The sequence below is a fragment of the Brachycentrus maculatus genome, unplaced genomic scaffold, assembly GCF_059751285.1.
Source record: "Brachycentrus maculatus isolate JH-2025_06_01 unplaced genomic scaffold, ASM5975128v1 h1tg000008l, whole genome shotgun sequence".
Taxonomy (NCBI): domain Eukaryota; kingdom Metazoa; phylum Arthropoda; class Insecta; order Trichoptera; family Brachycentridae; genus Brachycentrus; species Brachycentrus maculatus.
In genome coordinates, this window is record NW_028280763.1 from 668,939 (window position 1) to 681,786 (window position 12,848).

The 12,848-nt window shown below is 34.7% G+C and overlaps 2 protein-coding genes across 9 annotated transcripts in view; one reads left to right on the forward strand and one right to left on the reverse strand.

Annotated features, from left to right (window-relative positions):
* The window catches only part of LOC148313575 (protein lingerer-like), a 50,412-nt gene that overhangs the window by 19,629 nt on the left and 17,935 nt on the right, over positions 1 to 12,848 (forward strand). For 3 of the 8 annotated variants that reach the window (XM_088260679.1, XM_088260693.1, XM_088260701.1), the window contains exons 11-16: positions 233 to 398; positions 1,671 to 1,831; positions 3,080 to 3,196; positions 6,368 to 6,493; positions 8,374 to 8,467; positions 11,564 to 11,727. In XM_088260679.1, coding sequence (XP_088116805.1) covers positions 233 to 398; positions 1,671 to 1,831; positions 3,080 to 3,196; positions 6,368 to 6,493; positions 8,374 to 8,467; positions 11,564 to 11,727 — 828 coding nt within the window. The remainder of the gene's footprint in view (positions 1 to 232; positions 399 to 1,670; positions 1,832 to 3,079; positions 3,197 to 6,367; positions 6,494 to 8,373; positions 8,468 to 11,563; positions 11,728 to 12,848) is intronic. The other 5 variants (XM_088260717.1, XM_088260726.1, XM_088260734.1 and 2 more) reach the window with 3 other exon arrangements.
* Pgls (6-phosphogluconolactonase) overlaps positions 3,776 to 12,848 on the reverse strand; it is a 37,750-nt gene continuing 28,677 nt past the window's right edge. The window contains exon 5 of the transcript XR_015837610.1: positions 3,776 to 3,910. The gene's annotated coding sequence lies outside the window, so the exon portion shown is untranslated. The remainder of the gene's footprint in view (positions 3,911 to 12,848) is intronic.

The window sequence follows — 12,848 nt, forward strand, 5'->3', positions numbered from 1 at the left end:
GCACGGCTGGCATGCTCTTCATTTATTTTGTAAGTTTTATAAATCATTTATTTGGTAAGTTTTATAAATAAACATTTTTACACTTTCAATAACAATATGTATAGAAGGTTTTATTTTTGTCGTAAAGTTCGCGGCGTGCTGGGTACCGCCATACATGTACCTGCCGGCAGTTAAAAGGTTGATATCCAAAATATGTTAAATTTAGGACTAAGGCATTTCTCCTTTTCCGCAGCTGACGTCGGAATCCCTGTCGGCGGCGGTGGCGGTGGAGCAGCAGCAGCAGCAACAGCAGCAGCAGAGCGCCGTGTCCAGTGCGGCGCAGTACTCCACCAGCCCCGTGACGTCCTCGCGCTCCGCGCAGCCCGTCTCCGCCCACCAGCAGCTGACCACCGCGGCAGGTCGGTACCCACTCCCCCTAACAGATCTGCACAGGTCGCAGAGACCCTTATATGATAATTATCCATCCATTGCGATAAACACGGACCATAAAAGCAACAAAAAGGAGAAAAATTGATGCCTTCCAAATGTGGTGTTGGAGGCGCATGCTCCGAATTCCATGGACAGCTAGACGCACCAATGAGTCCATTTGCCAGGAACTTGCTTGGATGGCAGTCAAGGGATAACTGGAGAAGAGTCATTGCTTCTGCAAGGGTCACAACCTTCAGCAATGAGGAACAAGACGGAGAAGAAGCGATAAACCTTCAATCTGCCCCGCTGCTAGGGATGGTTAACCCTTCCGTTACGGTGCTAAAAACTTCCGCGCGCTATGGTGATATGTATTTTGTACACCATATGAAAATATGGTTTGACCCTTATAGTGCTGAGCTTATTTACACATATTTTGCATAAATTGCTAATTGCTTTTCATCATCACTACTTGACAAATTTTACATTTTGTAGGTAGTAATAAAAAACTTTTACTTAAAAAATATAAAAATCAATGTTAAATTCACAGCAAAATAATTTTAAATGGCTATTTACAAATGTTACTAACTTATTAAAAACGTTATACATGCGCGCGCTAAGACACATCCGTACAGGTCGATACCTAAAATTCGCCAAGCAATTCGCTCTACCACGTCACAGACCTGTGTCTGGCGTCGGATTTTGTATTAGTGATTTAATTCCCAATTTCTTCACAAATGAATATCTTTATATTATAATACTTCATCATTATATTTCGGAGGAATACAAGAGCCCGTGTTTATTATATTTTATATTGATATTCTCATTTTAACCCTCAGAGTGCGAACCATCGATAGATCGACTCTCTATTAATGCGTATAAAGCGCGGAGCGTTGGAATACCGACTATTGCGCAATTTGTTTTAGGTATCGGCCTGTACGGATGTGTCTTAGCGCGCGCATGTAACATTTATAAATAACCATTTAAAATTATTTTGCTGTGAATTTAACATTGATTTTTGTATTTTTTTAAGTAAAAGTTTTTTAGTTCTACCTACAAAAAGTCAAATTTGTCAAGTAGTGATGAAAAGCAATTAGCAATTTATGCAAAATGTGAAAATAATCTCAGCACTAGGTTAAAAGTCGAGTTGTAGTAAATACATATCACCGGGAGGGGAAGGTTAATAAAACGCCATCGGCCATAATCTGTTAGCCGCAGTTTGGAGCACAAGTAAACAGAATAATGAATCGGTGTCGGTGTTGCAGGATTGGAGGGCCACCTTACGAGCGGGGGCAAGTCGTCGGGGATCGCGGAGGTCACGGTGCAGCAGTCAGTGTACTCCTCCTACCCCGGGCCCGGCCAGGCCACCTACAGCACCAAGCAGCAGGCGTACCACCCCTCGCACCACACGTATCCCTACTCGCAGGTATGCTTTTGAATTGGTTCATATATATAGAACTTCCAAGAATTTTAGCAGTGTGGTTGTCAAAAATGGGTAGAATTGGTGAATGTTACACGTGTGTAAAGTGATCACCAGCCTATGACGGTCCTCAGCCCGGTAAATACCCAGACTTCCATATTTTCTTCATTTTTGATGAGATGTCAAAAAATAATATGAAATTAACTCCTATAATTGGAGATAATCCAGATTTTGTATTTGGACACACTCAAAATGTTGTAAACAAATTAAACACTTGAATATACCACATTAATGAGTTTTATTTTTATTTACGACTACATAGTTTCGAAAACGACAGATGTTTTCATCTTCTATATATTTAGGTGCATATATAGGTTAATAAATATAGGGAGGGAGGTTAACCTTTTAAACGCGTTAACTTTGTTCCTAAGAGACGCTCGTGCGCGGCTGTATTTCGCCGTTTTTTAAATGATTACTTTTATCATGTATTTAGTTATGAAACGATTTATTTTCCTAAACAAAAACGTTTAATGGGATTCATTGTGCCTTTTTGGTACTCTATAATACACGTGTGTCGCATTATTCTTGAAATATATCGTAATATAAACAAATTAGATCTTAACATAAATAAATCAAAGCACGCATCGTGTGTCACTCTTACCCACTGGCGATGCGTAGCGTCGAGAGTGAGACAGGTATAGGGCATGATTATGGCGCGGACTAATTACCGACCGCAAGAAAAATCAGGGATCTGTTGTTTTATTTATCCTTGTGATGTTACAAATTATTAGTCAGATATTTCAACAGATGTCATAAGGCCGAGGATTGACGTATTATTTTATCCAAAGTTCCACACCATGAAAAAATCCCTCCAAGTTGAACTGAGGTTCGAAACTTGGAGCAAAGTGAAAACACAAACGCTTATGTCAGCCGCGTATGGGGCATGTCTTGTTAAAACACATACGCTTATGCGAGCCGCGTGGATCCGGTTAAGGATCAAGATTTTTTGTAAAAGGAAACATTGATAATAATGGTGACATATTTTGAAACATTCTAAATTAGTAATTTTTTTAAAAATAAAACTCATTAAAGTGGTATATTCAAGTGTTTAATTTCAATAAAATAATCATGTCATTCCACAAAGTTAATGCCGAATCAATAAATAATATAAATATAATTTTTTTTTTTTTTTAAATGCCATTCAGTAAAAGCTCATTGATGCGAATGACAATAATCCAAAACTAATGTTTCTAGGTGAACTCAAGCGCAACATCCTTCACAGCCGCGTCTAACGCGGCATCAGGAAACGTGTCGGGCTCCTATCCCCCGAGCAACACCCTGAACCAGTACCAACCCATCAACACGTACCAGGTACGGCCTGACTAACCTTTTTGATGGTTTTTCCGCCTTTGACCTAGTTTGGGCTCGTTTGAAAACAATTGTAGATATATCGTAGTCGTACAGGAGAAAGTGACCAACTAACAAAACGTAAAATGTTCAGGAGGGGCATTTAAGTCACTTTTGCTCGGCAAGAAAATAAACATCTATGCAGTAAGTCATTTTTAACAAGTCGATTTGTTATACTTCCAAGTTTAAAATCGCTTTGGGATTTTTTCAGGGCAATATTAAGCTAGTAAGATATCAAATAGTCAATAATCACGTTTTTGTAAAAAAATGCACTTGGTCACTTTCTCCTGTATGACTATGATATATGTATTAATTTTCCTTAATTTATATCATTTGATCAAACCACCAATGATAAAATGACTTTCAAAAACTTCAAAATACGGTAAAACATATTTTTTAAACTTTTCTAGGGACTGATAAAAACGTTCAAAACCTTTTAAATTGACGTAATTCAAAATGTATTGATAAATATAATTGCACTATATTTAATTAAATTTTAATAAAAAGATATAGATTATAGATTTGACATCACCTGATTTAACACATTTTGGACGGTTGTTTTTTACGCCTGCGGACCGCCGGCGACGGAATTTGATCATTGTGTACATATAGCTTAGACCTCAACAAAGAGATTGGCACATAATATTCATATAAAAACATTAAATAATTCCTTCTTTTCTGACTTTGAAATGAGGCTAGTGCAGAAGGCAAAAATACCCTTCCCGTCCTTGGTGTGTAAACACTTTTCTTGTAGATTTTTTTTACGGTTCTCGGTTTGGAATTTACAAATAAAACACAAAGTTCAGCCTGCTCAACTGCAAAACTGGCATCACGGGTTCGACTCCCATCAATAGCAAAATGAATTTAAGGAAGATTTATTTTTATTTGATGCCTTCATTTCTCATCCTTCCTTCAAATTTTATCTCACAAAAACACTAAATTTTTATTTTCACCTTACCCTTTTTATTTGGTAGTATTTTTATATACAAATGTTTGTCAAATAATGCTACGCAGTAAGACATTAAAAAACTTCTTTTGTTTTTACCGTTATTGAGCGTTTTTATTGGTCCTTTGAGAAATGCTAAACCAAGTTTTCCTTGCATATGTCACATCCTTTATGCACAGAAAATGGTGATTTGATTAAGTGATTTTAATACTTTAATAACTGGTTTTCTCATGTTCAACTTCCATAGAGAATGGAGGAACTTGGGGACATATTTGATTTGATTTTTCCAGTAAACTTTAATAACATTTTTAACGCAATCACCTACAAATTACTGTCATCAAGTCTGTTAGAAAGATGATTGCTATAAAACACTAGGAAAAGTTATTATGATTTTCAAAAATACACTTTAAATCTCCCGTATTTCAATTTGAGATTTTTTTTATCTTGATATGAAAGCGTCTTCTCGCAAAAACATATTTGCGCTTGATCTTCCTTTTACGATTTTTATTGTTGCATACTTTTTTGTGTTTTAATACCACTATAGAATAATTTTTCCCGCCTCCATAGTGTAGTGGTTAGCACATTTAGCTATCGATTCCTAGTGAGGTCAAAATAAATGTAATTGTTTTTAACTACAATATTTATTCAATATTACCCTGGACTAGCGCTTGAAGCGTGGGATTGATCACCTTGCCTTCATATAGTAAATGATCAAATTAAAATTGCATCAATTTGATTATTGCCCATTAGGTGCAATTAAAGGTCAATAGTAATTAAGAACAAATCATATTTTTTAATATTAAAATCAAACACTGATTGTTAGGGTCTAAGTTGTATATTTTTATTCTTTTTTTAAAAACACGTAAAAATGAATTTTTTAACAATTGTTTCGCCTTCTTTGTGTTGTGCTATGTTGCACAGTTTGATAATGCCCTAACAAGCCGAAACAATTGTTACGAATATTAATTTTATGTGTTTTAAAAAAATAATAAAATGATACAACTTAGTAGACCCTAAAAATCAATGTTTGATTTTATTATTTAAAATATAAATTATGGAGTTGTACAAATTAAATGCCAAATAAATAAATAGAAAAATTCCATGGAGGAAATATAAAGAATGGTAAATACAAAATGTGAAATTTTGTGAAATCTGGTAATGAAAGTTCTAAAACATCATTGATCAATCTCTCCAGAACATTTGCCTTTCTGAACTTCCATTATTTACATCGCAGCTACCAAATTTAAGCATGATATGTATTAATGATTAAAGAAAACACTTCGTTTATTACCACTTGAGTTTTATTATAGACTACATGTTTCAGAAGTTAAACTTCCATCATTCAGGTCTGTATAATAACATATATAGTTATTATACAGACCTTAATGATGGAAGTTTAACTTCTGAAACATGTAGTCTATAATAAAACTCATGTGGTAATAAACGAAGTGTTTTCTTTAATCATTGTAACATATCTTACCACAAAGTTAATGCCGAAACAATAAATGAAATGATATGTATTAGTTTTTTATCAATTCTATTTTTTAAACAGAAGTGTATTGTTCTTTGAAAATATTAATGACTTCCTTTACTGCTTGTTATTGTGTTTTTTAACATTTAACAACCCCGACTAACATCCACTATGTATTATATTCTTTTTAATATAAATGGGAATATTACCACCACTTTTTAATATACATATTAGTATATTTCATCCCTGCTTAGGCCAATATATATACAGCCAAAGGCGTGCATTCTATATAGGCAGAAAAGCAGCGCCTACCCTGATTAAAAACTCTGTATAAAGCCATCTATATATGTATAGGCCTTAATGGGTATGATTAAATCTCCCAAGTCCTCTTATAACATGAAAACTGTGATAAACACAAAATGATTATATTATTAAGTTTACTCAATATACATATTTTTTAAACGGTTAAATAATCAAAATTAATTGAGTACAGCTGAAAATATATGATTTTTAATCATTATTGTTTGGAATAATGTGTTGCTTTTTTCCCTTATAAAACTCGTGTTACTTCCGTTTTACATTTAAAACAAGAATACAATATAGGGATGTTTCATCGGAAGAATGACAGGAATCTCACCCAGAAAAATGTGTGTAATATTAGTGGAGAGATTGGTCAAATACAGATAGATGAGCGGAATATGTTTGTGTTGATTTGCAGAACTCGTCGTCTGTGTCAGTGTACGGACAGAGTGGGTTATATACCGCGTCCAATGTACCTTATAATAACTATCAGGCATTGCAGTCAAATTCTAACAAGATAAGCTCCAATGCTAAAGACACGCAGGTAAGTGCATCATCCATACCTACACCGGAATCTTCCGCCTACCACTCGTCACTCGCCCCCGACACAGAAAAATGTTTACTTGGAAATATGTCTAATTATTATGGTAGAAATTCTCAGCAGTTTGAGGAGAGTTACAGTCTATCCAAACATGGTAGAAAACAATAGAGAGGGCGTTATTGTAATTCTCATGGCAACACTCTGTAAAACAAATTTTCAGTAGATGTTAGTCTTTCATTTTGTGTATTAACACATTATTTGCGGGCAGTTTTTTCATCAAACCCGGCCCTAATTAGTATACTAATTAGGGTCGTATACTAATCATGAGTAACCGCAAACCCAACTCCAAAATATGCAATGTTTTTTGGCGTGTCGCGCTGTACCAAAAGTAAGCAAATAGAACGCTTATAAGTGTCTCCCGCTCTCTACTTACAGTATCTCAAAGATGCTTTCAAGCGTTTCCCGCAAACAGTGTGTTAAAACACCCGAATTTACAATTAAAATGAACTTTATGCTTAAAATAGTCAAGCTACACTTAAATGGCTTTCCAATTCCAACGATAACTGAATTCTGTGTTGGTACTGTTAGTATTGGTTGTATAGTTCAATGACAAAAATTATTTTATGTAAAAGAAAATGTAATATCATCACTTGAGCAACATATGAAGAATGAACACAAAATGGGAGCTTTTGAAATTGAATGCCGTTAAAAGGATGTGTTTGTTGCATTAAGATAAAAATAATTTTTCAAATGTATTTTAAGACTAGGCAGTTATTTGATAAATGTGCAATACCTAACAAGAAATATAGAAAACCGCATTTGTATCAATTTGAATAGAGAAGTTTTTTTTATCGCCTATATCTACCATAGTCACATACCAATACTACCGAAAGTGCTGTATTCATACACTCTACAATTAGCAATTAGTCTGCAATTAGCAGTTAGTCTGCAATTAGTTGCGGCTTCTTACAGTAACTCTTGATTTGTCCAAATGTATGTTTTCGATGAAATAATACGTGACTTATTAATATGTATTAAATGTTCTGATTTTTCCAATGCAAGAAATATTTTACTTTGGGACTAAAGTTTAGAACCGAGGTACTTCATCACCGCAGAAATAATGTTACAAAATAGTACTCTTGATTTTTCCAAATGATAAAATTTAGATGAAATAAAAAGTGAACTATTGATGTGAAATGCTCTGATGCATTTAACATCAATAGGTCACTTATTATTTTACAAATGCAACAAATATTTTGACCTATAAGTTTAGAAAACGCAAATCTTGGTCACAACTGTCGTCAAGAAAAGGCGATTCAGTTGGCTTGGCCATGTACTCCGCATGCCTCCCGAGAGCCGCCATCAAGCTTGCCTCTTTTACAAGGCATCAGGTTCGCGCCGCCCAGTACGACCACTGCTGACACTTTGTCGGCAGTTCTCGTCAGAACTTCGGGACGCGGATCTGACTTGGGAGGATGTAAGGGAGCTGGCAGCCGACAGAAAAGTCTGGAGACAGTTTGTGGACTCGATATGCTCCACATAGGGAGCGGATATGGTTTAATACAATATATATAAGTTTAGAACCAAGGTACTCATCATCATCACCGCAGAAACAGTGGGACAAAATTACTTAGTTTCCGGGGTGTTTCCAGCTTATCTGCTTTATTTTATACGCCATCCCCAACACTGATTTTTCTTTAATTGTGATAAAACTATATAAAAATGTAATAATTCACGATTTTGATTCCCGAGCTTGAGGATTATTAACCAGTAACATTGCGGATAATTCCTATATTCCTTACTGCCTTCTATCGGGTAAGCGACTCAAATTACCGCGCTCTAGCTGTTGTGTTTGTATTGATTTGATATGTTTGGTATTGCAGTATGAGCCGGCGGTCACAACGGCGAATAACAGTTTGTCCAACACTCAAACGGGACAGTCAACGCAATCTTCCACCAAGATATCCACAACGACAGGTAATAATTGCTTTTGAGCTAGCCATATTTTATTTGCCATATTTGTCCGCCTGCGTAGTGTAATGGTCAGCACGCTCGGCTACCGTTTTGGAGGTCCCGGGTTTGATTCCCAGAGAGGGGTCTAATAAATATAAGTGATTTTTTCACTTTATTTCAATATTTATTTAATATTACCCTGGACTGGTACCTGAAGTGGAGAGCTAATCACCTTTCCCACGAAGTTAACGATCAAGATAACACTGCATTTATATGATGCAGTGCCCTATGCACCATTGGAGTGCGGATAAGGGTTCGAATATTTTATTTAATGGCCCAATTCTAAGATGTCAATTGAAAAATAATAATAATAATAAATTTGGATAATTTATATAGTGCCATTTTCGTAAAATACTACCTCAAGGGCAATAATGTAAAAAACATGCACAAACTGGGATTTACTTTTGCTAGAATTTCTTGAACCATTTTTATTATTATTTGAGAGATTCTCATGAGCTTAGTTGTATTGGCATAATTTTTCATAAACTAGACTTGTATTGGCATAAATCTCATAAACTGGATGTGTATTGGCCTAAATCTCATAATCTGGATTTGTTTTGGCAAAAATCTCATTAACTTGTGTTATGTTTGCTAGAATTTAATTAAACAGAGCTATATTTTATTTATCATAACGATCTCACAAACTAAGATTACGTTTGAACGGAGCTTTACACGCTTGCAATAAACTCACTTACCGGACCTATATTTAAAATTATATATTGAACCTGTTGGTTAGGTCATAGTTTGTCCCCACTGTACGGAAAGTTGTATAGATTCCAGACAGATGGCCATAATGAATTTCTGGCAAGAACTAGGCATACTTAATGTAGGAAATAAGGCATTTTATAGTATAGTCTATTAAGATTAGTTGAAAGTTTCAACATATCTCATGATGATTCAGACGACGGTCTTCCGAAACACAAATGAGGCCAAGACGTCTTATCTGATTTCTAACTTACCGATTTTGCAGTACTAACTTTTTTATGCGTAATTTCTTTTCTACACCAATTAGTTTTTTTAATACATGGACTTCTTCCAGCGGAAGGCCGTGAGGACAAAGATTTATTATTGTTTTATTTTCGTATGTTTCTAAACTCAAATTGACCATAATTTTATGTACTTTATAAAATCAAACAACTTTCTTTAACCACTTTTTTACTAAAACAATTTAACCTACCGGTTTCGACAAGAACCTTGTCATCATCAGGGTTTATTAAATTTTAAAACAAACTTGTTTAATTTTATAAAGTTTATCAAATGTGCCACAAAGTATCTGCGGAAAACATTCAAGAAATAATTTTATGTATTTAACAAATTTGTTTGTTTTCTCTTCATGTGTACAATCTTTTAATTTATTATTTATTCATTTGAATTTTCAAAACCAATTGCATGATGGGTAGTGGCAATTTTAATATGCTTGGATTTTTTCCCCCTTCATTTATTCCTTCATTATTAATAACATATACTATGACCACCTTTAAAATACATAAATGGTGTTGGAAAAAAAACTTTCATTGTAATTTTCTAAATATCATTGTGCAACTTGAGTTTGCTCTTTTCAACCATGTTTTCTGCCATTTTGTTACATTATATTAACTTTTTTTTTTCTTCTTAATCTTATTCATCGCAGATCTACAATCTTGTATGTAAAATAAAAAATTTTAAGAGTTGAAAAAAATTAACTTTTTTTTTATGTACAGTGAAACTTTGATGATTTAATATTTCCATCATGTTTTTTTGCCATTCCATTCAGACTGGTCTGATGATGTCGGTAACGACAAAACCCGATTGCTGGTCAAATAAAAATAAAGTGGAAAAGCTAAAAATATTGGTTCTAATCTAACAATATAAAAATTTTATTATAATACAATAATTATATAGTTTTTTTCCCCAAACCAGACTACTGGTCAAATTAAATAAAACAAGGGATGAAATTATATAGTGTTTATTTTATTATATAAAATGTATTTGCAACAAGAAATTTCAGTACGAAAATTACTGACTAATCTAATAAAAATCATAAATATTTGTACTTTTCAATCGTAATATTTTTGTACAAAAATTTTAAGTAATTTTTTTTGTCCATGTAATGCATTTTTAACTTTGTGGTATTATAATATAACACTCTACTTATCATTCATCGTTCACTTTATGTAATACTACTTTGTTAAAAAAAATTATATTAAAAAAACACCCTTCATGAATACCGGTTTCGGTAAAAACATTCCATCATTGGGCCAAATGTAGACATTCGACGTGATGACGGAATAGTTATTCCGAAAGTGGTAGTACATGAAGTGAACAATGAATGATGAGGAGTGTTACGTTCAATCTTCTGCTTCATTATGTCCTCTTTAATATTTTGATTTCCACTCATTTTTAAATAACCATTTGCTTTTGCCCGAGAAAGTGTCATATGTGTGGGGCTGTGTGTACTGTCTGTATTAATAGCGCTGACATATCGCTCACTCCTTTCAAGAACGTCATAAATAAAAAATCGACAATTTTCATTTGTGCATATTTTAGGAATGCCCAAAAAATGTACTATATCCCAGCAAAGGAGGCATATTTTTAACTTAATATTTACCCGCTACAGGGCAGAAAGTGTTGTTTTTGCATTTTGAAGAAAAGGTATTGTTTAATTAATTTTTTAAATTTACTAAATATTTTTCAAATGGAGAAAAAACCTTCAGGTTTTACCTAAAAAGATCTGTTGCATAGTAAAAAGTTCAATAAGTGGCTTGATATTTATTTTTCATACATTGTATTATATTTTTAAACTTTAAAAACGTTCTCCTGAAAAATTTTAATGACGTTCTTGAAAGGAGTGAGCGATATATCACATTTATTAAAATCCATCATTCATAGCTCACACATCACAGATTATGTTATGGATGTTCATCAAACATCATATCACGCTTTGCCATCCTGCAAACTTCACTTTGCTCCTTGAGTTTTGTCCACATATATCCCTCGCTTGGTACAACGTTTAACCCTCGGAATGCGCTGCACGGCCGATGGGCACTACTAACCGGGGTACATTGCTTGGTCGGTCCCCAGGGAAGTCTAGTGTATCCTCGTCTGTGTCAGGAGTGGGCGTGGGCGCCGGCGGGCACGTGGGCGTCATGGGCCAGTACATCATGAGCCAGCCCTTCTACCAGCAGCCGCTGCCCTACGGCTACGAGGAGGTCCAGATGCTGCAGCAGCGCCTGCCGCACCACATGGTGAGCTACAGTCCCCAAAACTTCACTCAAACACATCGTAGTCGTACAGGAGAAAGTCACCAACAACCAGGACGTAAAATGTTCAGGGGGGCCATTTAAGTCACTTTTGCTTGGCAAGAAAATAAACACCAATGTAGTTAGTCATTTTTAACAAGTCAATATATTATACTTTTAGATGGTTTAGGATTTTTTTAGGGCAATATTAACACGGCAAATGCCGTTTTTGTGGACTGTCGGTTGTCGGCGGGAAACGCAATATACGGGTTTGTTATCAGCGTGAAATAAAACGCCTTGAAGGGTAATTTGGTACCTTATTGCTAGACGATAATCTATTATAGTTATTTGAGATGTCTTATTTGAGTTATTTGTCCGGATTGGCTAGTATGCCGCTTGTAAAGGCGTCGCCAGAAATCTAGAGTTTTTATGCAATCTTAATCTCCAGTTTAGTTTGAGTCATTTCACATATTGGACTATTTTTCATACTGCTCGCACTGTTTTGTTTACTGTTTGTTATTTGAATATATTAGCATTGTATAAGGAGTGATACCTCGGAGGGGAAGATTATTTAGAGTTTACAATGATTGTAAAATTGTGAAATACGGAATACTTAATTAAAAATTATGTTGTAATCCAAGCAATTATAATTTATTTTTGATGATCAAAGTCATATATGATTTCTTTGAAAATTTCAATTGAAAATATTACATGGTCTAGAAATTGTGTAAATTTTAAGAAAGCAATATATTTTTGCGGTAATCGCGAAAAACATCCGCTAAAGGCTAGAGTCTATTGTTTGTTGCGCCCGACTACAATGTATTAAGCTAGTAAGATATCAAATAGTTGATGATCCTGTTTTTGTAAAACAATGCATTTGGTCACTTTCTCCTGTATGACTACGACATGCCAAATATGGCGCTACTGTTGGTAGAGAGCGGGAGACGCTTACAAGTGTTCTATTCGCTTACTCTTGGTAGAGCGCGAGAGACGCAGCAGCAAGCGCTGCCTAGTGAGAATCCACTTAGATGGTAGCTTTGAAAATTCACTCTGCTCTTTTATAGTATCTAAATGATGAGTGTGGTTCTAATGCCTCACAAATAAATAAATTTGCAAATTTATTACAC